General features: G+C 40.4%; 2 protein-coding genes across 2 annotated transcripts in view; both read left to right on the top strand.

Moving 5' to 3' along the window:
* Positions 1–25,839, top strand: part of LOC108787627 (prostaglandin reductase 1-like) — an 89,929-nt gene that overhangs the window by 34,884 nt on the left and 29,206 nt on the right. The gene's annotated exons all lie outside the window — the stretch shown is intronic.
* Positions 710–16,996, top strand: LOC108787626 (prostaglandin reductase 1-like). Its single transcript, XM_018557223.1, has 10 exons — positions 710–789; positions 3,224–3,339; positions 4,047–4,092; positions 4,935–4,994; positions 6,845–7,012; positions 9,477–9,594; positions 10,422–10,577; positions 11,721–11,826; positions 13,924–14,042; positions 16,856–16,996. The coding sequence occupies exons 1-10, from the start codon at positions 785–787 to the stop codon at positions 16,967–16,969; spliced, it is 1,008 nt and encodes a 335-aa protein (XP_018412725.1). The 5' UTR covers positions 710–784; the 3' UTR covers positions 16,970–16,996.

Consider the following 25,839-nt stretch of genomic DNA (forward strand, 5'->3'; position numbering starts at 1 on the left):
ACAGTTTTGACTATGCTTTAATATCCATACATGAAGGTTCTAATTTTGAATTAGTGACTACCTTTTCATCTTGACAGGGGTTCCATCCCTTACCCTACTGTATCCAGTTTAGAATAGAGCTCTACTATAACCAGAAGCCTATTGCATATACAGAGTCATACACTGAAATACTAATGTGAATTGTCAAAGGCTCTATTCCACAACTAGCCATAGTGGGAGCGTGCGTTGCGTTCATGAGTTTGTTTTCTGTGTTTGCCGTGCGCATTTTTTCCTCTGCGTTTGTGTGCATTTTCACATCTAAAAAACACATGACACGCATCAAAGCAGGCACTTTTTTGTGTGTTTGATACGGGTTTCCGCTATGCCTGGGTGTGGACCGAGCCTCATGGATGTGTACCACATCCGCTAACATAAACCTCTGCACAAACTCTCCAACCCTCAGCTTGTGTAGCAAGCGTTTGTGTGGTACCGTATCAAAAGCCTTTGAGAAATCCAGATATACCACATCTACCGGCCTCCCTCCATCCATATCTCTACTCACCCCCTCATAAAAAGTTAGCAACTTCTCTTGCTTAAATTCAAATTTTATTACATTTTTTCTTAATTTTAAAAATGATTCTTTAAAAACTCTTCCAGCTTCTGCAAAGAGTAATTTAGCTGCAAGATGAGATTTCCCCTTTAACTAAGTTGCCACTTACAGGAGGGAGGAGTCTGTGTAAATACGCAAGCTTGTGAGCTGCTTTTAGAAACTTCCTCAAACCGGGATAACTTCCATTACAGAACAATGAGGTAAAACAGAGGATTATGTATGTGAATTAAATATCTTTTGGGAAGTTTTCTTTGTAGCCTGGTGAATATGAGTTATCTGTAAATGGGAATACTTGTCTTTATTTCTGCTAATTGTTTTTCATACTGTAGGTCATCTAAGGACTCATTCCAAATACTATTTGTGTACGTGTTTATCTTAATGGAACCTCGCCTTTAGCTGCTACATAGTGTATCAATATGATACGCACTGCTATATAGTAAAGTTTGTTTTGCAGCATGCAGGTTGTCATGCATTCAGCAACTATAAAGTATATTTAAAGCTGAACTCCAGGCAGATATAAGAACAATATGTATTTATGATAAAAATCATTAAATGTGTTTGAAATGCAGCCAGTAAAAATATCCAAAATCAACTTGATTTCAGCTTCTTGCAATCCCTTGTACAGCAACAATGGGACTATGGAAGGGGAGGACAGTTACATGATGCTGCTGACAGGAGGAGAGAGGACAGTGATGTCTGTTGCGGCTCCTTCAAACCGGAACCCCAGCACCTAATTTCAACTGTGTATTTAGCTGTTTGCCTGGAGTTCAGCTTTAAACTAACATACAATATTTACAATGAAATTTAAGAGACTCGCGGAGGATTAGATACTTTTGCGTGTAAATGGTTATAAATACATATTATGTTTCCTAATTTTAACATTTAGAAGCAAGAACAAAACTCATGTATACCACTATGCTTCTTAAAGTCCATCTCTGTGCAAACAGAAAAGTAGCCTTGCAGTGGGACTAACCCCGCAGTAAAGTGCTTGGTTTTGTCTATTGGCTGGAGTAAAGCAGAATTACTTAGATGATCCCCACTCCCGTAGGCTCCCTATTGGCTGCTAGAGCAGTCCCCACTGATATCATCATGTCTAATGCAGGTTCCATAGACCTGCATTAGATGTGAGGATGCCAAGGGACATCCCCCCAGCCGGAGAGGATGGGGAGAAGAGGAAAATGCAAACCACCGGAGATAATTGAGATCATGTAAGTAAATCTGCTTTACTTCAACCCCTAGACAAAAACGAGCACTCAACCCTTGTACTGAGGGGGAAGCCCCACTGCAAGGATACTATTTTGTTTGCCCAGAAGGTCTCAGCAGGGGCAGATGCAGAGGGTCTCAGCAGGGGCAGATGCAGAGGGTCTCAACAGGGGCAGATGCGGAGGGTCTCACCTGGGGCAGATGCAGAGGGTCTCACCAGGTCAGCAGGGGCAGATGAGGAGGGTCTCAGCAGGTCAGCTGATGAAGCTGAGGAGCATAGGAAATAAGTAAGTCACAGGACAAATGGCCCTGTGAATTGTTTATAAATAGGTACAGGTGCTGTTCGCCGTGTGTGTACACAATTTATAATGAAACCCCCAGGTGTTGATTGACCCAAATTGATTAACTGAAAGGGAAACAGCTGCGTTTAAGTAACCAAATTGGGCAAAGGACAACCAGAATAAGCAGATGAGGTTGTAGTAGATCTACTGGTTTAACCTCCATATTGCACACCATGGCAAAAGTGAAAAATAGCATAAAGACACAAATTGCATGTTCTCCGCCAAGAAGAAATTTTGCAGCAAGCAGATGTTACCAGATCTGCTCTTTAGAAGCACAAACAAGCAAGGTTGATTTTGCCCATTGTTGTAATTGAACTCCCTATTGGACAGGATTAAAGCTTAACTCTTCCCTTAATGCAAGGGGTAAATGCTCTTTAAGTCTAGGGGTAGAGGAATAATGTATAAAACTTACCTTATTCCTTGCTTCATCAAGCTTCCTGCAAATTATGCTACCAGTCCTCTGAAGACTCTTCTCTAAAGCGGCCACACGCTCATGTCATCAAGTGCAATGCTGGACCAATAGCTCTGCATTGTATATGAGGATTGCGATAGCCTATCCAAAACCCAGAACATCAAAGAGAAGAGGTGAGTGCTGGAAGCCTGCTAGAGTGGGGAAAAAGGTAAATATTACATGTTATTCCTCTACTCCTAGGCCACTGCAAGGGTATTTTTTTAAAAGGTATTTTGAGTATTGAGTCTGCATAAATGACTCAGCTGTAAATTGTAATTACTAATGATATCTGTATATTACTAAAGCAATATTCCTTTAAAGGTTTGCTGGATTTTGCAAGCCATGGCAAGAACAAATGAATTTTGCTAAGTCATTCTTTGTTAGTGAAATGCAGGTTTACAGTTGCCGGAGTCATTTTACTTAAAAGACAAGTATTTGCCTGAGCAGCTCCATGAAAATACAAACAAGAACATGGTTTTCTGGCAGGTTGTCCCTGTGTGGTGAACAAAAGCATTGTTAGCACAGCCAATAAAGCTGCACAGATATCATTTAGATAGAACCACCTCCTTATTGAGACAGTATATAAAAATACTTATTGTGCAGTGGACTATGACCTGACTTGGTTCTGCTATCCCGCAGTCTTCACAGAATGGTGCTCGCTCGTTCATGGACCCTGGTGAAGCACTTTGAGGGGGCGCCCAAACTATCTGACTTCAAATTAGTGGAAACTCAATTGCAAAAGTTAAAGAATGGAGGTAGGTCTATACGTTTTCCTTAATATATTATAGGATTATTGCATATACTGTTTATTTGTCAGGCTTATTTACAAAGTCAAAAAGCAAGCCACAAAGGGCAGTAACCCATTTAACCTGTTAGCAATATTCTTTTATTGTTGTGGTACTTTTCAATTAAAAACAGACGCAATCTGATTGCTATAGGCTACTGTACTCATTACATCATAATTTGCTGTGCAATAGGCCCAATTCACAAAGTTTTACCTATGGATATACAGCCTAATTTTTAGTCATGTGACTATAATTTTCAAATCTCATTGGATTTAGCTGAAAATAACTGTCACTTTTTTTTTTAAAACATGTCTCTTTATCCTGGTCTGTTAGCTTTGTGAATTGAGCCTTATGTATTCATTAATGAAAACTCATATGGATGTTATAGCTACTGTTACTGTAAATGTACAATTCCCCTTAATTTAAATAGGTCTTTTAAGCAAACAGGTCACTTAGGATAGCTTACCACTTATGCCTAGTAGATGTTTAGCCCTGATGCGCACATTTTTGAATACCACTCCAAAACTATTATTCTGTAAACCAGATTGTGCAGTACACAACAGGTTGTAAGTTGATGAAAGTACATCATTTTGTTTGTAGTTTGTGTAATGCCATGTTATACTATATATGCCAATATTGTATGTTGCAAACTAACTAAATAAATTTTTACTCTACAGAGGTTTTGTTGGAAGCTGAGTGCTTTAGTGTGGACCCATACATGAGGTATGGCATTATTTAATTATCCTATTATTAAATGCAATAACAAAAAAAAAGCTCTACCCAAATTTATCATTAAGTTTTGAGGTGACAAACAGGCCAATATTCGGCAGTTCCAAAAAAAAGCATCGACCAGCGCCAAAAGGAACCCTCCTGTGGCCCAAAATAACTTCTTAGAATCCAGGACGGCTGCCCCGTTACAGATAAGGGATCCTGAACACTGCATGGAAACATAAGAAAATATAAGAAAAACCAGGTCAGGCGCCCGGTGTTTTCTTATGTACTTCAATGGACCTTTTCTGGTTATTGCGCCTGTGAAAATGCATTGTCAGGCATTCAGCCTCACTGGGTAATCCCCCAGGAACCCTACATATAAAAGCTGTGGAATATGACTATTGAATGGACAGGAGGAAAAATCAAATGTTACATCAACTGCAGTTGCCCAAAGTTATCATCCAAATTTCTCATTAATCAGGGATTTAGCAGGAGGAGTTTGAACAACCATATCAATCAGATATGGCCATTGACTCATTCTAGTTGATTTACTAAAGGATTAGTGGTTGTTTAATTTGTAAAGTGTTTTCACCTTGTTTAATAGCATTTGATTTGGTAAGTGTATATCCTCTATTCCTTTAGTAAATAAGCCCAATTAGATCCATAAGGTGGATAGTGGTGGGCAAAAGTCCATGAATGAGTACCACAAGGACAAATGTTACCCACATTATTCAATGAGATTCTTCTGTTTTACTCACTTGCGCTAAAATGACATGTAAATGTGTAAAGCATGTAAAGCTGCCTCAGACATTTCTGCAATATCCTGAACATTACCAATTGTATATTTGTACCAGGCCATACAGCAAGAGAATGATGAAGGAAGGGGACATCATGATGGGGACTCAGGTTGCAAGGTAACAGTTAAATATGATCTTCTGGCCACACAATTCATGCTGTTCTGCTTCAAAAGTCTCTTTATGCATTGACATACCACCTTTAGATCTCGATCTGCCCAGACAATATGGCCACATGCTGACTTGGCACAATTCACATACAGTTTAACTCTCCGATAAGACACAGAAGTTTAATGCAACACAGTTTTACTTTACAAAGTACATAACAGAGGATGTCTTCCAGGCTTTTGAAATGTATGAAGACAATAGGGGGAATTTATGAAAACTGGAGCAGACAAAATCTGGAGCAGTTGTGCATGGTAACCAATCAGCTTCTCTCTTCAGTTTGTTCAGTTAAGATTTGAAAATGAAAGAGAGATGCTGATTGGTTGCCATGCACAGCTGCTCTAGATTTTGTCTGCTCCAGTTTTGATAAATTTCCTTCAATTACTTTCCTAAACGCTGCGCCTGCAATTAACTTGAGACTTCTTGACGAAACATGGAGAAGAAGGGAGGGTTTATCTAAAGCAGGGGTGGGCGAACTCTGGTCCTCCCAGCTGTTGTGGCACTACAAATCCCATGAGTCATTGCAAGATTCTCACAGCCACAGGCATGACTCTCAAAATCAGATGCATCATGGTATTTGTAGTTTCACTACAGCTGGAGGGCCAGAGTTTGCCCACTCCTGATCTAAAGACTGCAATAACTAGCTCTAACAAGAAGGGGAACAGGAACATACCAAATCACACAATAACAAATTGTTTTGGTGCTGCGCAACCACTAGTTGTCACTAGACACCACAACATAATAACATTTACTGCCATAGCAGAACAATATGCAAAAAGTGGGACACAACACATGTGTTTTTCCATCAGTGAGAAGTAAAATGATTATACTTCTTTCTTACTAACAATGATGATTTAATGCAATACCTTTTATTTACTGTATTCGTTTTATTGTTATTTACATACAATCGTAGAAATAATGAAAATGGAAATAGTTGACTTTATGAACAGGCAAACATTAAATCTTTATTCAAATAGTACCTACAGATAGAGGTGCATTCATGACCAAATGCTAGCTTACATGGTATATTGAGTCTAAAAATCTAAATTAATGAAAATTTAGATTTGCCACATGGAAGTAAAGTACACCCCTACATTTACCACTACTTTAAATCTTACAGATTAGTCGCCAATGATTAACGATGGGTGTTGGGACTGCTCCCACTATCACAAAGATCAGGGCATGGCGGAGGTAGTAGTTGACTAGTAGGGCCAAAATTTGGTCCTGCAGATAGGCCTTTTGGTGACTGTCTACCGTGGTCTGAATGTGCACTCTGATAGTGGGGTTACTACACAGCAGATTTCATTTCCAATCTTGTTAGCTTTTCCTATTAACAAAGTAAGATGATGTAGGTAAGATGATGACAGGGGGCGCACTGTGAGCAGTCCAAAATGTGTCAGTTTTTTGACAGGTTAGTGACTCTGATAACTTTGATTTGACAACTCAAATTGCAGAGAGTACTACTGTAAGTATATCTTGTACAGATTGCATGCATGTCTTTAATAGACAGATCACAATACAGTGACATGGCCTCTTTAAGGTCTATAATACATTGCAAACTAACAACTGGAGCAAAACATTTCAAAATGATAACTAGAGCCTTAATATAAAAATGTTGTCCCTCTTATTGTCTAAACCCAGCAAAAGTAAAGTGTTAGGGGCTTATGTCCAACTAGTGCAGATAATTGTACTATTCAATGTACATCTGTTAATACACATCAATGTATCTGTTAAATACACATCATGTTGTCATAAATTAGAACATATAATCACACACAATAAGCTATTTTGTGTTATATCTCTAGGGTTTTGGAAAGCAAAGACTCAAAATTTCCAGTTGGCAGCTATGCTATCTCAAATGGTGGCTGGACTACTCATTCTATCTCTCAAGGGAAAGACCTGAGTCCTCTACTGTCAAACTGGCCTGACCACATCCCCAAGTCTCTGGCTCTTGGGACAATTGGAATGCCTGGGTGAGTAACTACAATCTAGCCACCTTAAAAAAAAATATTAATATTTCTTATGCCGTTTATGTTGTGTAATGTATTTATCACCTATACATTTCAAAGTATACTCTACTGACAACCCACACAGGGCAGCAGAGGAATGTCTGTGGCCCCCTGGGTGCAGAAGCCCCAGTAAGTAAGGCATATTGCTGAGGTGGGTATGGCCAGGTTCTTCCAACCAGCGGCAGACAGGAAGTCTGTACAAATCAGTGACAGGCGGACACTGTCCAAGGCTGTTCAGTGTTCGCATGTAAGCACTCACAGAGCAGGTACCTGTGGTAAGGGACAGATGTATACTCCTGGATGCAAACCTTCTCCTTCCAGGGGCGCACAGCTGTCCCTAACTACAGTCATTGACAGTATCAGCCTGACAATTCAGAAAGTAAGTGGAAATCACTCTTAAAATGAAGGGATGAATTGTTCCCATTGAAAGTTACCACCTCCTATGGACAACCTCTGTGTGTCTGTGTGTGATTGTGCATGTGTGTACACGAGTTCCTGTGTGATCTTGTTGTTAAGAGTACCTGTACCCCGTGTGAGATTTAGCTTCAAATGGTAGCGCATTAAGGACAGAGTCCACTCACAAACATGTTCTTTTTATGGTTTCCTGCCCACTTTTATTTAAAAGTTCACAGAAGTCTTCCCTCACAGGGGTTTCTCCAACATAACACAACTTTAGCTTTATCATTCAGCAAAATAATGTTTTTCAAAGTCTCACCGACTTCAGGTTATCACTTAAAACTAGGGATGCTCAGATACCAGTTCAGATACCGGTGCCGATACTTGGCATTTTCATGAGAACTACCAGGGTCACAGAGGTTGCAGCTGGGACCTGGCTCTGGTGCTCCACCACTGTCCTGAAATCATTAGTCTGTATTGTTTTAGAAAAACTGTTACATGACAATAAACAAAAATGCACCAGTACTTGTATCTGTGAGTACTTGGACAAGTATCAGTAGTTGTACTTAGAAAAATGGTATTGGTGCATCTCTTATGTATATTTATAAAAAAAAAAAAAATGCATTAAAATGGGGATGCAAAAAATCCCAGGAGCTCCGTGTGCTCCTTACAAATGACAGCTGCCTCCTAAATTCTGAATGTTTCTCTAGTCTAGTCTTGGAGCTGGAAAAGTATCTGTATTTTTACTTGTACTGAGTACGGTACTTGGTATATGAACATCCCTACTTAAAACCTCTCCCATAGAGGCTGAATCCAGCTGACTTGCCACCCCGGCTGATTCCAGGATGGAGTCCTCCTGACTCCTGGACAGACACCTCCTTTGTCTTCCAGCTTGGACCCTGAACATGAACCAGCATCCTTTCCATAAGGGCTGTGCACAGGTGCACAATCATTTGGACCTGGTCACCACTAAATTCCGGACCCAGGAATGGAGATTTCATCCCTCCCAGTTCTCTTAGAAATCTCCCAGTTCCAGGATCCCAGTTCTAATTTAGAAAACCCAGAAATAATTTTAAAGCCAGCTCTTTCCTTGTAAAAGTACTTGTGTCCTGGAATTGCTCAGCCCCTCTGGCTGAGAGTCCTGGGTGACCATTTTGCTTAACTACATAGTGGTAGTGGTACAGAATGCAATGATTTGCAAATCTCATAAACCCATCTTGGCGGCCAGGGGGCAGGACTAAGTGGAGAGGATCCTCTCCCACACAGCAGAATATGCTGCCTACCTGCAGTGCCAGTAGCGGCTCCACAAGGCTGAAGAGCCCTGACCGGTGACCGGTCACTGACACAGCCTCTCCATCCCCGCACAGCCACCCGTACATGCCCAGCTTCTTTTTAGGGTATAATTAAGGGACATTTCTGTGCAATGGCTCTAATTTTACATTTGAAATACTGTTTGCATTACTACACAGTTTCAGCAGAGGGCTCCAGACTCAAACTGATCTGTCCTTCAACATAAATTAGATAAGTACTAGATAGCAGAAAGAAATGTATATACAACAATGCACATGCTCTGTGTGCAGTGTGTTGTGGTACCACTCATTGCGAAGTGCACACCAATGTACTCTATGGTACAGCACACTGCATACTGTGCCTTGTGGTGCTCTGCATTGCTAATATCGGGTGATGTGAATATTTTGATTGTTTGTGGTGCACTGGTAGCCCAGTCATAATGAATGGGCTGCCTTAACGTAACACACTTTAATGTATGAAGTAATGCCTGTAACGCCCAATATTGCACCACAGCAGACCACTGAAGTATGAAACAGCCCTCAAAGTTTTTATCTATCCCAGTACCTTGCAAGTAAATATTCTCTATACATCTATTGCTTGCACCTAGCTCATAGGGAGTGGTTTTAACTGATTATAACTTACATTACAATGGAGTCCTGATTGACTTTTTATGACTACATCTCAACTGAATATTACACTCATTGATATACTGTATACTATATTATTCTTATACTCCAAACAGTTTAACGGCGTACTTTGGTTTACGTGAGATCCTCTTTGCAAAAAAAGGTGAAGTACTTCTCATCAATGGAGCAGCTGGGGCTGTAGGATCCATAGCTGGCCAAATAGGAAAAATAATTGTAAGTAATGTTATTACTAACAGCCTTTTACTACTGCATACATCACAACTGTCATATTACACAACTTGAATGGAGGAATCACAGCTACTCAATAGGCTCATATGGCATCCACTGTCAAGTATGGCAAAACACACATTTAACTTCAGGACCAGAACATTTATTGCTTTTCAACAATAAGTGAAAGTGAAACTGCAGCAGAGAAAGATTAACAGGGTTATTCACAAAAGGGTGAAGAGTTTGGAGAAGGCAGGAGAAGTGAACAATCTAGGCCAAAATAGCTGATTTGGAAACATTCTCCAATTCAGCTCACTTTCCAGTTCAGCTATGTTGTCCTAGACTGTTCACTTCTCCTGCCTTCTCCAAACTTTTCTCCCTTTTGTGAATAACCCTCTTAGTGTTTAACATGCAGGTTGTGGTGCTATCACCCTCATTTGGATTTTACTACCAATTGGGTCAGTAGCCTGGTACAAGCATACATGTTAGGAGTTCAGACTTTGCAGACTTCATTGGCTGTTTGCTTGTTCCAGCTTATTACTCACTAAGTAGTGAAACCAGCATCAAGATGTGAGCTTCAGAACCGGCAGGTTCCTAAAATAAATCAGAACTGGTAGCACCTATATTTCTAGCACCATAAATTGACTATAAAAAAGAACTATTCTGTTCTACATAGCATGGAAGAATGGAAGGGATAATCAAGTTTCTATGGGTAACAAGAACAGTTAATCTTACAGGACTTTGATAATAAGGGCAAGCCTTATCTGTTGCCATGTTTGCTGTTGTTTTACTTTGTGAATTAAACATTAGGAGCTTTTATTGGTGTGTCTTAGGGGTGTAAGGTCATTGGATCTGCTGGCTCAGGTGACAAGGTTGAATATTTGAAAGAAATCGGTTTTGATGAAGCTTTCAACTACAAGACAGTAGGTTCCTTGGAGGAAGCATTGAAGAAGGCATCTCCGGAGGGATATGATTGTTACTTTGAGAATGTAAGTTGGTTCTATCAGACAATACAAGTGAAAATTACAATTCCTATTTACTTAAATGTCAATGTTTCATTATAATTACATTTATATTGGCTTGTCCAGCAATAAGCCACAGTACACTAAATTGCCAAGAGTAATTAAAGTAAACCGGTCATAAGAGAAACATGGAGGCTGCCATTGCTTACCTCTCCTTCTTAAAGTACTAGTTGCCTGGCTATCATGCCGAAAATCTTACTTTGAGTCACTGACCTGGGTCTTGTTTTCACATATGGAGTTCTGATCTTTCTTGAGCATTGCTTCTTTGCACACAAGTTTAATGGCTTAGACAATATCAGCTAATGAATCCGCAAGGCAACTAGTGTTTTCAGAAGATAGTTTGCAATGGTAGACCCAGGATTACCCTCAGGACAGGTTCATGTTCAAAAATACCTGTGCTGTAGCAGTGCAGTTATCCTTTAAAAGTTGTCTCTCTTTATGCAACTAACCCAACCACCCAAGTCCCACACTTACCTGTCTATGCTCAATGAAGTGTATAGCCAGCTTAACCTGTTCATGTTACACAAAAATCTTCACTGCCAGACCACTGGAAGCTGCATAGTTCCTCCAAGGAAGGTGGTCTGGTTGGGTTCTGCATCTGTCGATGGTGATGATAAATTCAGGTAGAACCAAAGCTTCTCAATGGGGAGACTATGTATCTCCCAATGGCCATACAGCCAAGATCTCTGTGTAACACAGGTTAAGCTTGCCATACACTGACTTTTTTTATCATTCAGCCCATGGATTGGGGAATCTTCTGCCGGGCTAAAGTATTATGACTGTGGTGGTTGTGCTGCTGTCAAAATACTGATTGGTTCTAGTCACTGTTCAGCTGAGATTTTTTTGGACTTCAACAAAAGTCAATAGAAAAATCGACTCTTATCAAATGGGGGTTACTGATGGGCCATACACTGTTTGAATTAAATTTAAAAAAAGTAATTTTGTATATAAAAGGGCAGTCTTATCTAGGTTTTCCCCTTATTTCTTTGTGCATGCTACAGGAGCCCAGGTACTGTGCTTCCCTAATGACATATATTTTCATTTTAAAGATTGTAAATGTTTTGGTTTGCACTCTTGAATCATTTTTTTTTTTTGGCTGTGTCCATGTAGGTTGGTGGATATTTTGCCGATGTGGCTTTACAGCAAATGAGAACATTTGGAAGGATTGCTGTTTGTGGAGCTATTGCACTATACAATGATGAAGTCCCAAGAAAAGGTAAAGATAATGCAATTGCTTATGTTATTCCTATTTAACTCAAGAGGTGTATTGCAGTTTTGTGGTGCCCATACACCTTAGATAACTCTCTGATGTCTATGGGCACTGGAGCTATTTCACAGTTTAGATAATGTGTCAATTTACATATTAATAATTTTCAAACCCCATGTAATACCCAAGTACATTATAGCATCTTTTTGTTTAAGCACAGGCTATTCTTTAGTATCAGATTTACATATATAGCATTAGATGGATAAATGGTTGAAAATTTGCTCTAAATTAGGTTTAGTAACCTTAGTAGCAAATAAAAAAAGAGGTCTGCTGCAAAACCTAAAGCAGACATTGTTAAAGGAGAATTATGTGGCGAGTGAAATACAGTCTTCCCCATAATAAGAGCCGTCATGTGACACTAAAACTGTCATACGTCGGCTCTATTGATCGGAGAGATCATATACCGCTGATCAATCATTTCCCAATCGTCACCCTGCAGAGAGAAGTGGCTGTCATTCACCGCTCCCCCCAGGGATTCCCTCCTTTTCCTCTCCATTCCTCCAGCACTCATTGGAGGGACGGACGGGGGAGGGGGCAGGGGCAGGGGACACCTGGCTTTGCCTCTAGAGCAGCAGAGCTAGCTATCAATCAGCCATGGGGTGGATCCCGACAATATTGTCAGGATCTTTCCTAGCCACAGCGTGGCTCTGTGCTGTCAGCACATAGCTGGATGTAGCCCACTATATGCTGAGTTTTAGGTCACAGGAGGACATAGTATATGGCCCAAAAAGTCATAGTTCTCTTTTAACACAAGCTCATATAATAATTACCAACACTTTTTTTTTGTATCTAGGTTTTGGGAACCCTAGCCAAAACACTAACCCTAAAACTAGTAATAACCCAATCCTACTGTTGGCCTAATAATAAGATAAAAGCAGGATCAGGGTCTCGTAATAGTATTTGGCATTGTTTTAAATGCACACCTAGGGACACCTGTATATACAATGATATGACTGGGATAATGACAGTCACAAATACTGTCTTGGGCCTTCTTCCACATTCTTATATTCTTTATAAATGCATGTACAACTAGCACAAGCTATTAGGCTAATAGACACTACAAAGTTACAACGATAACAACCATTTATAACAACAATACCTTCATACATCTGTAAAAACTCTTAAAAGAGAGATTATCAATGGGGAAGGGGCAAACTGCTGAAGGTATAAAGTACAGACATCCAGAGATATCGGCATATACCTGCAACAGCTTCCCAAACCTTCCTTCTACTGTCAAATGCCAGGCCATTTTGACAGACAAGGCTCCCATATTATAATAATATATTGCCATATAATAGTAGCAGTGACATCATCACAGTGCTGCACATTGCTTGTGCAGAGAGCAGAGTTGTGGGAGGGGCCCATAAGGCTCCACCCAACACAAGCTGCCTGCAGAAAACTACCGGAGGGGAAGCATAACACACAAGGGGAGAGAGCAGCAGTAAAGCAAAACTTAACAGTGAAAAACAAAAAAGAAAACCAAACTAAAAACCATGAGCAAACAATACGTGACTTCGCTTTTTTCCTGAAAAGCGTGGCAGAGCATTCCTGGGCGCTCCGCTAGACCAGGGCCTAGGACGGTGACAGTCAGGCACAAAAAATCTAGAGCCCCGCACAAGTGTCTAACATTAGAGCATATAGAACGTAAAAAAACACATAAAAGGGAGGGCTTATAATTCCACAGTGTTGAGGTTGTACCTCAGAGATGAACTGGGAGTGTGCAGGCTCGTTAGAGTAGGTATTAATATCGATTATGGCCCTGGCCGCGCGGGAGCTCTTTCCTCTGCTTCCACTACATCAGGCGCCGGAACCGGAAGTCCAGAGCAGCAGTCTTTACTACAGGAGACAAAGTTTCACACTGGATTACTGCACAGAGGCACAGAAATACACAAAGTGCACCAAGATTCAAATAGGAATACAAATGACATATTATATGAATACATATTTATTTTGGAGTTCAGCTTTAAAATAGTTTGCTTGCTGGTCAGATATTATATTGATATGTTGGACTGCCATCTAAATCTGCAATGTGTATCTTTCTTGCAGGGGAATATGTACACCTTCCATTAATTTTCAAACAACTGCGAATGGAAGGATTCACAGTCCAGCGGTGGTTAAACAGATATGATGAGGGTCTGGAAAAACTAATGCAATGGGTTGTAGAGGTAACTGTTAGATGTATAAATGAGCATTTTCTGCACTGTGTTTTATTTATAAATATTTTCAATATAAAACCAAATATACAAAGTCAACAAAAAATTTGGACATTGAAACAGGCTTCTTTCACGCATCCTAATATTCTCACACTGGTCTCTGCCTAGTCCCCCTAAAATATATATTAAAAAAAACCTGTATATTATACAGAGGTCGATACACATTAGCACACTTTCAGCAGTTCTTAGTACAAAGCCCATTGAAGTTGGTTCAAAATGTATACCAGGGTCAGAACTGTTGTTAACCATGGCCCCTATGTTTTGTGAAACTTATTTGGGCATGGCCAGCTAATCAAAAGTTGTTTGTATTTAGGTAACATTTCTGATGGGAATAATGAAGGTTCCTATGTCCAGAGTTGTTTGGTTCTTCCATTTTAGAAAAATTACCTTTTTGACAGTAAAGAACAGTAGTCATATTAGCTGTTTGAGGTGTTTACACATTATATGACTTAGTAACATAACAAGGGCAGAGGAGGTGAGGTAGATCAACACCCAGAATCAGTGTCAATAGCTGGTGTGTTTTTGCCAGTAAGGTGATATTTGAACTCAAGATCAGAAGACATGCATAACATCCAATGGTGTTGTGCAGCAATGGTAACAATCGGCCAAATGTCTAATTCTCAGTTTATGCAATCTATAGGGTATAGTATAGTTGGTGGATAAAGTAGAACTACAAACAAAGATCTTGTGTACTGACAACTGTTGAGAAGGTTTTATCCACATCCAAATTAAATATACACTGCCTAGCCCACCAAAAAGTCACCACCTGGATTTAGCTAAGCAAATAAGTAAGAGCTTTCCATTGGATAATTATTGCAGTTATTAATATTTTTCAGCTAACAACAAGTTATTGAACCCTAACTGATGCAGTGAGTATGTTCTCATGTTTCATCAACCATATGTACAGGATGCTAGAAGATGGGTACTGGGAGAGGTCTGTGTTTCCCCTTGTTTGGGTTGTGGTCTATTTAAGGGACAGAAATGGGTTAACACCTGCTGCAGGTAGTATGCTCAAAAGGATAGGAAGCTAGAACTAGTGGGTGAGAGAGGAACAGTGAGTATTGTGTGCAGATAAGACTGTGAAGCAGACTAAGGTGCTGGTGCTGTGAAACAGCTGAACTTTACTGGGAGCCTGTGGGCTAAGATTGAGAAGGTTGCGATTGTGATAACCTTTGTGGACTGAAGCCATCCAAGCTTATTATTTCTGTGTTGAAGAAAGCAAACTGTAAAGTTTATTATTTCTCTGCTGAAGGAAGCAAACTTCAAGTTGTTATGCTGTGCTGAAGAACGAAAGGATTGTTTCTGTTGTTGGCTGTAGAAAATAAATGCTGTTTTTCTGATAAAGCCTGTGTCCTACAGTCCAGCTAATTCCCCGAACATCACACATGTCAGAAGACATATCCTGTGGTTGTGGAAAAGTTGTAACTCTGTTTTTGAAGGGTCAAATTATTGGCCTGCATCAAGCAAAAAAAAAATCTAAGGAGATTGTTGACACTACTAAAATTGGGTTAAGAACTGTCCAGCCCATTATTAAAACCTGGAACGATAGTGGTGAACCATCATCTTCGAGGAAGAAATGTTTTCAGAAAAAATCTTGAATGATCGTGATCAGAGATCACATAAACGTTGGATGAAATCAAATCATAAAAAATCAACAGTAGAATGTTAATAGTGAAAGTAAATTATTTCCACATACACAATGTGAAGAGAACACAGGTCAATAATCTGGAAGCAGGCAGCTGAGAGAGACTCCAGAGAGACATCCTGCTGGCTTCTTCAAATCAGATTCTTGTTTGTTCAGTACCTAGAGGACAGCACAGAGAAACTGGAGCTGATTTCACCTCTTTTTATGTCTGCCTAAAAGGACTCTAGAGAGATGACTGTTGGATTGTAAGTGCCACATAATCTTCACAAGCCAGTTCCTTGTGCTACAGTGACTGTCCATCAGATTTTTAGAATAGCCTTACTTTTCTGCAACACAGTGCTGCCATATCTTCAGCTATCATCTTACTAGGATCTAGTGTGAGAGACAGTGTTCTGCCCCATAATATAAAATGAACAGCTATACACTGAGAGGTCTGTTTATAAATGTTTCCACACAAGTTTGACACAGCTTTCATCCAGAATTCACACATTTTCCCAAGGGGATATATTTGGGAAAATGGGAAATCCTGGGTGAAAGTTGTGTGAATCTTCTGTGAAAACATTTATAAATAGATCTCTCAGAGTTATAAGGTATGCACACACTAACACTGAGTAATTCCACGAGCTTAGTAACATTGTTTCAAAACATCAATATGCACTTGATCAAAATGACTAACCTGGTTAATCATTAGAATAATAATCATCATACCATACTGACTATTCTGTAGGAACTGTGTCACTGCAGGAAAACAAAAACCTGTATTAGCCAACATAGTGGCACCATAATTATTGAACAATCATTTCACTGTGTAGGGTAAAATGAGGAAAAACTGCTGTAGGTTCAGTTTTGCAGCTAGGGATGACACCTTTACTGGGAGAAAATAACCAGTCTTATGGTCGCTTCCCTATTAATAACATTGGCAACAAGTCCTATTTGTATTGGCCAGTCCAGTAAAATATCATCCAAGTGGCAACCCTAGTTGTAGCAGTTGTGACATAAATAAGCAAATCTCTTGCATAGTATATTGAGTGTTTATCCTATAACATTGTTTTGTTCATTGACATACATACCTTACCTACACAAATCTGTGACTCATTTGTAGTTTGTTTTCATTCCACAGGGGAAGCTGAAGTACCATGAACACATCACTAAAGGCTTTGAAAACATGCCATCTGCATTTATTGGAATGCTGAAAGGAGATAACATTGGCAAAGCCATAATAACAGCAAAGTAATGGCATTATGCATTGGCTGTGGAAAATGACAAACACTGATTTATGACCAGATATTTCTTTTTTTGGGACCATTTTATAAAGGCCAGAATTGCTATTTTGCTATTTTATTTTACTTAGAAATAGTGATTCTGCAAGATTCATCTGGTAATGAAGATGCTCTGGGCAATATCAGATTTATCTATCTGTATTTTGGCAAAGGTAAAATAATCTATTGAATTCTATTTTGTAAATGGATTTCAAAAGTTTACAAAATCTTTTTTGTGTTAAAAATTAGTTTGGAAATTTACATTACCCTAAAATTGTGATAATCAGTTATATTCAGTGAACAGGTGGCATAATTGTAATTGTTTTTCACCAATCCATCCACTTTCCGATTTTTTTTCTTTACCTTGCCTTTTGGCCCTGCGGTGTCAATCTTTTATGAACTTTAAAAACACAAAGGCAAAACATCAAGTAAACAAAAACGTACAGTGAAATGAAAAGCAATTATTTTGCCAGTGTATAAAGAAGTAAAGCCACACAACGCTATCCGCTATTTGTACACTGTAATCCATAAGAATCCAGCGCCCACCATGATAAAAATCCCCCCCAATAGCCTCCAATTATTTTGCCAGTTTTTATAAATAGGCAACCTATTTCACTTGTTTACCAACGTTTATTGCATTTGTTTTGTACTTCACACATCTAGAATAACCTACAAAGAATAATCAATCTATTGTGTCACCATTGTTAAAGAGTTATGCTGGCTTTTGTATACAGATTCATGGTTTAAAAATAAACATATATGAAAAAATGTACTATCTTTGTGTTACGTACTTATTAATGTATTGGACCAGCAGACCCCAAACTACAACCTTCTGTAATCTGACCCATGCAATGAGGGCTTTCTGATTGCACTCCAGGAAAGTGACTATGCAGAGTGGCAGCTGGTGACAGCACACAGCAGTCTATTACCAGAGTAATCTCCTGCTCAATGGTGCCTGTATAGACCAGGCTGTGATGTCACATGAAGCGTTGTTACACATGGAACCTCCAAGGAGGTAAGCTAGCACTGAACACCATTGCTGCTGCGTGTGTGGGGGGATTCTTTTACTATCCCACTAACACCAATGCATGTGGGAGCATCTTTGTTTACTCCCACTAACACCAATGGCTGGGGGTGTATTTTATTACTCACACTGACACCAGTGCCTGGGGTGGGGGGGGAGTTTATTACTTCTACTGGCCAGGGGCATTTAATATTACTACTGACCACTGACATAGGGGCATTTAATGTTACTACTGACCACTGACATAGGGACATTTAATTTTACTACTGACCACTGACATAGGGGCATTTAATATTACTACTGACCACTGGAAAAGGGGCATTTAGTACTCCTACTGACCACCAACATACAGGCATTTTTTACTCCAACTGATCATGTAGAAGATTTTTTTACTCTGCTGACCTCTGAAGCTGGGGCTTTTTTTTAACTCTTACTGACCACAGTCTAGCCCCCAAACAGCATGATATACAGTAAACTGGTCATTTTTATAAAACATTTGGGGACCCTGTATTAAATAAGAAGCCAAAAGCATACGATTACATATGATACATACTGTATATGTATAATTATATACTACTTGAAAACAATTAATGTCCTCCCCTGTGCGCACATGCAAAATTTATTAAGCTGTTTCATAATCACACACAATAAATTAAGGCTATTAATGCAGTAACATATAGATGTATTTGGTGCAACAACGCCAATGGCAATATGCAAAGTATAGCAACCAATAATAAGCACTTAGATTTCAGCTTACTTGACTAAGACAACTACAACATGTTATTTCTCTCTTGTTTAGTTTACTGAATAAGACAAGACATGCCTTTATGATAATGAGACTTTGGTTTAATTAATGTATTCCATAAAGTCCCTTCCTGCATTACTGTCATTTATTAAAGAGTTTGGTGTCTGTTCAGAATCTTTAATGAATTGGTCCAAGTGCAGTACTTTTTACTTGATTCCTGCAAAATAAGGCTGCTAGGACAGACATTGGCCTTGAAGAGGTGATGAGGTGAAAAGGAGTTTTTCCTAAGCATTAATCCAGGCCCTGTTTTTTACTTCTCACTGAGGTGCTCCGCTTCCAGCTAATTGCAGGTCACAACACTTGCAGACAATTAACTTTCAGCCTCTGTTTAAAAGGGCTAGTGTACTTGTTGCTTTTGCACGTGTTTGTGTAATGTGTCAATACACTAGCTGCTGAACCCACTGTGTTTCTTGAAGCTTGTGAAGCGCTATTGGTAACCAGCTTTGGCACAGATAGCCTCTCCGATAGCCAACAGTTACATCACAATTGTCCTAGTCCCACTTACTTGGTGATAAGTGCCCCAGGCACATTCTTTCTCAGGGTGAAGTTCTTTTCCTGTGGTGTTGAATTATTGGGTGCCAGTCACTTTAAATATGCTTTAGGATATTTAATGTGCATGAAGAATAAGGAAGGAGGATGGAGGGAGCACAGGATACCTGAACAATTACATTTGAATTACAGTCTTTGGTCTTCTAGCTATCTAGATCCTTCTTTGACAGAACTCTGCTGGTGGAATACATCTCAATATAAATGGCTCCTTGTAGAACTGAGGTTCTGGTGTATGCTCAGTCTTTAGATCAAGGCAGGACAGCAGTGGGAAGGTTCATGTGGTGCTTCCCAGCTCAGTCGGTCAGTCACCATCCCTGTGGGGGACAACTGCAGATTTGCTTCATGTGGTGCTTCCCAGCTCAGTCAGTCACTCACCATCCCTGTGGAGGATGGACAACAGCAGATTTGCTTCCTCAAGGCCTATTAACAATCCATCACATCCAGCATCTTAGGAACACCTACCATGACAGGAGATCCCCACAGCATTCCATACCCTAGGCCTTCAGGCCAGGGGCCCAGATTGGTTGTTCACTGATACATCCTCTCAGGGTGAAACCCTGGACTGAAGAGACTGTACCAGGAAATGCCTCAGATATTCAATAGCTCTCCCAGCATGCTCAGCAGGCTCCCCAAACCTGCTGATTGGCCAGGTATTAAACATCCTTAAAGGAGAACTATGGGGTCAGTGTTTTTCCCCATAGTTCTCCTTAGGATAACGGGAGGACACAAACTAGCGTCCTCCCGTTACCCTAAGCTCAGTATACCGCGAGCTACAGCTTGTGGTATACTGAGACGCTGCAGCCGGAGCGGATCCCGACTTAGATGACGGGATCCGCCCAGCTGTGTGAGTGACAGCTGGCTCTGCCTATCTAGAGGCAGAGCCAGCTGTAGCCGCCCCCTCCCCGTCCGTTCCGCCAGTCAGTGTTGGCAGATCGGAGCGGGGAGAGGGGAATCCAGCCCCTCACCCTGTCACAGCAGAGAGCCGTGACAGGATCGATAGGCGAGCAAACCTGGTATGTGTTCGCTCAACTCCCCATCTACTGAGCCGACCTGTGACAGTCTCATTGTTACAGGTCGGCTAGAACTATGAGGTGAGTGAAAAGCACTCACCTCATAGTTCTCCTTTAATGTGAAGCATTATCTCTAGCACAATGTACTGGTGAACACTCAGCACAGCAGGTGACTGAGAATAATCACTGGCACTAATAATCTAGCACAGTTCTTAATTAAAGAACCGAAGGATCCAGCCGTAGCTTCGGCAACTCCTTCGGCTCACTTCGGCCGCTGGAGCTCTTCGGTTCACAATAGCCCATACAGCAGCCGTAGGCAAAGTCACAGCCGAAGCGGGGAGAGTGGTCTGCCAAAGCAGACAGTTCTCAACGCAAATGTAAACAAAACAAAAAAATGGTGTGCCGTCCCCCTCTCGATCCATACCAGACCATTTAGGTGTGGTAGGAAGGTTAGGAGGGACCCCTCGAATTTAAAAAAAAAAAGTGTGTGGGGTTCCCCACAAACGTCATACCAGGCCCTTTAGGTCTGGTAGGAATTTTAAGGGGGAACTCCAGCCCCAAAAACTGTTTACATTTGAAAAGCACCTGTCATAAGCTTCCCGCATGTCCCAGGTAAATCATAACAAATGTGCAGAGACGGACGTGACATCACGGCTGGCTCTATCCATTTGTTGTCATTCAATGACAGGCCACTGTCCTCAAGTCATTCAAGGAATGTGGCCTGTCATTAAATGACAAAAAATGGGCGGAGCCGGCCATGACATCACGGCCGACTCTGCCCATTTTTTTTTGTTTTGGCCGGGACCTGCGGGAACCGTATGACAGGTGCCAGACAAATGTAAACAGTTGGGCAGAACTAGTGGTGATGTCACAGCTAGCTCCACCCAATAGTTTTTTTATTTTGCCGGCATCTGTCAGAATGTCATTTTGTGGCAAGAGTTCGTCGCATGCAGACAGGTTGGCATTTTTTTTTTATTTCAACGAGTCGGTGTCATCGTGGACAACGCTGGACGTTGTGATTGATCCTTGGATTAAAGTAATATTTTACTGTAGCCCACTATATACTGAGCTTTGGGTCACGGGAGGACATTAGTCCTCCCAAAACCAAAAATTTACCCAAAAGTGCAGGTACATGGTTAGCTGTAGCCTTGATCTTTGTTAGTTAACTGACCACTGATGAGCTTGTTATTAGTGGGTTGGGTTTGGCTGTAACAAAACTCCTGAGCATGCATGTTGGTGAGTTCAGTCTTTAGTGTTCTTTTACCTGCTACTAGGTGCTGGGCTCCTGCCCAGGTCTGAAGGGCCTGGCCCTCGGGGCCTACCATGTACAACTGGTTGCTGCTGGATTCTACTTAGTATCTTAGAAGGACCTCACCCGTGCTGATCTACCAGGGATTCACTGGGGACACCGGAGTACCTCATGAACCACCACTGCCCTATCTGCCTAACCAAAGATGATCCAGTAGTGCAGTAGTTTAAGGCGATATCACTGGGGACAAAAGAGTAACACCTGAATCTCTACTGGTTCAGAGCTGCAGTCATGCCCGGTACAGAGAAAACAATAGAACCTCTGTTGTAAAGGATGATAATTCTGCTTCCTGTATGCTAGTGAAGTTTGTAGGGATTCAGCAGTTTAGCTTAGAGAAGATGCACTATGTTTTTGGTATTTCAGCTGCTGTTCTGAAGCAACCAATAGTCAGCCATGTATACAGGTGTGCTTTAAAGTAGATATGAAGGCAAAAAAAATGTACATCTCTGCAATTCACGTACATTTCCCTATGGGGTTTTTTTCTTTAAAAATGTTCTACATGTGTTTTCTATAACCCACTGGTCTTGCAGTTGCTTTACTCCATTTCCCAGAAGTCTCTGCTTGTGGTTAAATAGACAATGTCACATGGTCATCTTTTAAAAAAACAATATTACAATAAGATTATACTATATGCATGGTTATGTTATGCACGTCTCTGGTCTAGACATTGTGAGATTTATCATCTTGGATGTGATGTCTGCAGCCCCAGCAAACTCAGAGCTATCACTCAAATGACACTCTAAAGTATTCCCCTTTGTTCTTCCCCATGCTGATACATAAAAAATTATTTAGGAATGTAAGGACAGAGGCAGAGAACTTGAGTCAGCATTAGACACTCCCCCAGAAGAGAAGAGGGCTGTCAGCTGCAAGGAGGGAGGGGGCATATGCTTTTTGGTACATTCCCCATAATTATGTAAGGAAGTGGTTTGTTACTGGCTAGATTTCATGGAAAGAAATGGGCCTAAAAGGAGGGTTAACTAGTTGTTCACAGGAAGATCACACCTAAAATACAGCCTTGAAGAGATGCCTGACCTCCCTTCCTATTAGGGATGTTCAGATACCAAGTACCGTACTCGGTACAAGTACAAGTACAGATACTTTTCCAGCTCCATGACTAGACTAGAGAAAAATTCAAAAGTTAGAGCCAGTTGTAAGCAGCACAAGGAGCTCCTGGGATTTGAGCATGTTTTAATGTATGATTTTTTTAAATAATATTTTTTTAAAATAAATATATATTAGAGATGCACCGATACCATTTTTCCAAGTACAAGTACCGATACTTGTCAAAGTACTCACAGATATAGGTACTGATAATGTTTTGTAACATTATAGACATATGTTTCCAGGACAGTGGTGGAGCGCCAGAACCAGGTCCCAGCTGCAACCTCTGTGCTTGTCAGAGGAGGCATCATAAACCAAAAATTTACCCAAAAGTGCAGGTACATGGTTAGCTGTAGCCTTGATCTTTGTTAGTTAACTGACCACTGATGAGCTTGTTATTAGTGGGTTGGGTTTGGCTGTAACAAAACTCCTGAGCATGCATGTTGGTGAGTTCAGTCTTTAGTGTTCTTTTACCTGCTACTAGGTGCTGGGCTCCTGCCCAGGTCTGAAGGGCCTGGCCCTCGGGGCCTACCATGTACAACTGGTTGCTGCTGGATTCTACTTAGTATCTTAGAAGGACCTCACCCGTGCTGATCTACCAGGGATTCACTGGGGACACCGGAGTACCTCATGAACCACCACTGCCCTATCTGCCTAACCAAAGATGATCCAGTAGTGCAGTAGTTTAAGGCGATATCACTGGGGACAAAAGAGTAACACCTGAATCTCTACTGGTTCAGAGCTGCAGTCATGCCCGGTACAGAGAAAACAATAGAACCTCTGTTGTAAAGGATGATAATTCTGCTTCCTGTATGCTAGTGAAGTTTGTAGGGATTCAGCAGTTTAGCTTAGAGAAGATGCACTATGTTTTTGGTATTTCAGCTGCTGTTCTGAAGCAACCAATAGTCAGCCATGTATACAGGTGTGCTTTAAAGTAGATATGAAGGCAAAAAAAATGTACATCTCTGCAATTCACGTACATTTCCCTATGGGGTTTTTTTCTTTAAAAATGTTCTACATGTGTTTTCTATAACCCACTGGTCTTGCAGTTGCTTTACTCCATTTCCCAGAAGTCTCTGCTTGTGGTTAAATAGACAATGTCACATGGTCATCTTTTAAAAAAACAATATTACAATAAGATTATACTATATGCATGGTTATGTTATGCACGTCTCTGGTCTAGACATTGTGAGATTTATCATCTTGGATGTGATGTCTGCAGCCCCAGCAAACTCAGAGCTATCACTCAAATGACACTCTAAAGTATTCCCCTTTGTTCTTCCCCATGCTGATACATAAAAAATTATTTAGGAATGTAAGGACAGAGGCAGAGAACTTGAGTCAGCATTAGACACTCCCCCAGAAGAGAAGAGGGCTGTCAGCTGCAAGGAGGGAGGGGGCATATGCTTTTTGGTACATTCCCCATAATTATGTAAGGAAGTGGTTTGTTACTGGCTAGATTTCATGGAAAGAAATGGGCCTAAAAGGAGGGTTAACTAGTTGTTCACAGGAAGATCACACCTAAAATACAGCCTTGAAGAGATGCCTGACCTCCCTTCCTATTAGGGATGTTCAGATACCAAGTACCGTACTCGGTACAAGTACAAGTACAGATACTTTTCCAGCTCCATGACTAGACTTAAGAAAAACTCAAAAGTTAGGAGGCAGCTGCCAGTTGTAAGCAGCACAAGGAGCTCCTGGGATTTGAGCATGTTTTAATGTATGATTTTTTTAAATAATATTTTTTTAAAATAAATATATATTAGAGATGCACCGATACCATTTTTCCAAGTACAAGTACCGATACTTGTCAAAGTACTCACAGATATAGGTACTGATAATTTTTTGTAACATTATAGACATATGTTTCCAGGACAGTGGTGGAGCGCCAGAACCAGGTCCCAGCTGCAACCTCTGTGCTTGTCAGAGGAGGCATCATAGAGGGCAGTGGGAAGTGGATACAGGTGATTGTGAGTAAGGGGAGAGGAAAAGATATTTTCAGGATTTCATAAAAGTGCCCTAACAGTTTACTTTTGCCATTGTTACTTGAACAGTGGCCAACACGGAAACCTATTCACTATACAGAAGATTCAAGCAAGTAAGTATCATGATCTCCTGACTGGAAAGCTGCCTCTACAGGGAATACATAGACACGGTGTTCAAAGTGTGCTTGTTCCCTTTCTTCCACCACAGTCCTCTCTGCTGTGTAATCATAAATCTCATTTACACACCAAGAGAATGCATAATCCTGTTTAACTGCTAAATGTCCCCGACTTCGAGGGACACTCCCAGCTTATGGGAAATCTTCCTCGAAAATGATCTGTTTTTGTACATTTTCACAGGGTATTGCAGTTTTAAGATAATAGCAGTAAAGATGTGTATTGGCAGTGCAAATGCTTTCTAATCCAGGATTGTCTTGATGCCAGAAGACAATTGCAATGGGGGATATGAATATGGCAAGCTTAATCATACAGTTTCACAAAAAACATTACATAGTTACATAGTGAGTCAAAAAAAAAACACCACAAGTCCATCGAAATCAACCAATAGCAAAAAAAAGAAAAAGAAAAAAAAAAAGAATGAATAGAAAACATCAATAAAAAGGGCGGAAAAAAACCCTATAAAGCATGGTTCAATTTACTCCAAGAGGGAAAAAAAATAATTCCTGATCCCCTAAGGCAATTGGATATTCCCTGGATCAACAATTACTGGGGTTATTACTAGAGGTGCACTGAAATGTAAATTTCAAAACCGAAAAAAATTAATTGTCAGGCCAAAGCCGAAAATGTTTTTTATTTAAATTTTTTAAATGTTTAAAAATAGTTTATTTTTTATAAACTTTTTAAAAAATATTGTTTGTATTAATTCATTTTTTATTAAATATTTTAATTTTTTACTTTACTTTTAGGGGCTTCGGGGAAATATTAGGGGTCTAAACAGACCTCTGATATTTACCTTTTAAAATAGAAAAAGAGATTGAGGACACAAAGTGCTCAATCTCTTTTTCTGCAGCCCCATTATCAATGAACAGGAATCCTCTCTGAGTG

The sequence above is a fragment of the Nanorana parkeri genome, unplaced genomic scaffold, assembly GCF_000935625.1.
Source record: "Nanorana parkeri isolate BGI_ZX_2015 unplaced genomic scaffold, ASM93562v1 scaffold274, whole genome shotgun sequence".
Classification (NCBI taxonomy): Eukaryota; Metazoa; Chordata; class Amphibia; order Anura; family Dicroglossidae; genus Nanorana; species Nanorana parkeri.

Excerpts from the sequence above, each read along its gene's own strand:
- LOC108787626 (XM_018557223.1), top strand. Across the intron at positions 3,340-4,046 it reads GCAAAAGTTAAAGAATGGAG|AGGTTTTGTTGGAAGCTGAG; the intron begins GTAGGTCTATAC and ends TTTACTCTACAG. Across the intron at positions 7,013-9,476 it reads GGGACAATTGGAATGCCTGG|TTTAACGGCGTACTTTGGTT; the intron begins GTGAGTAACTAC and ends TACTCCAAACAG.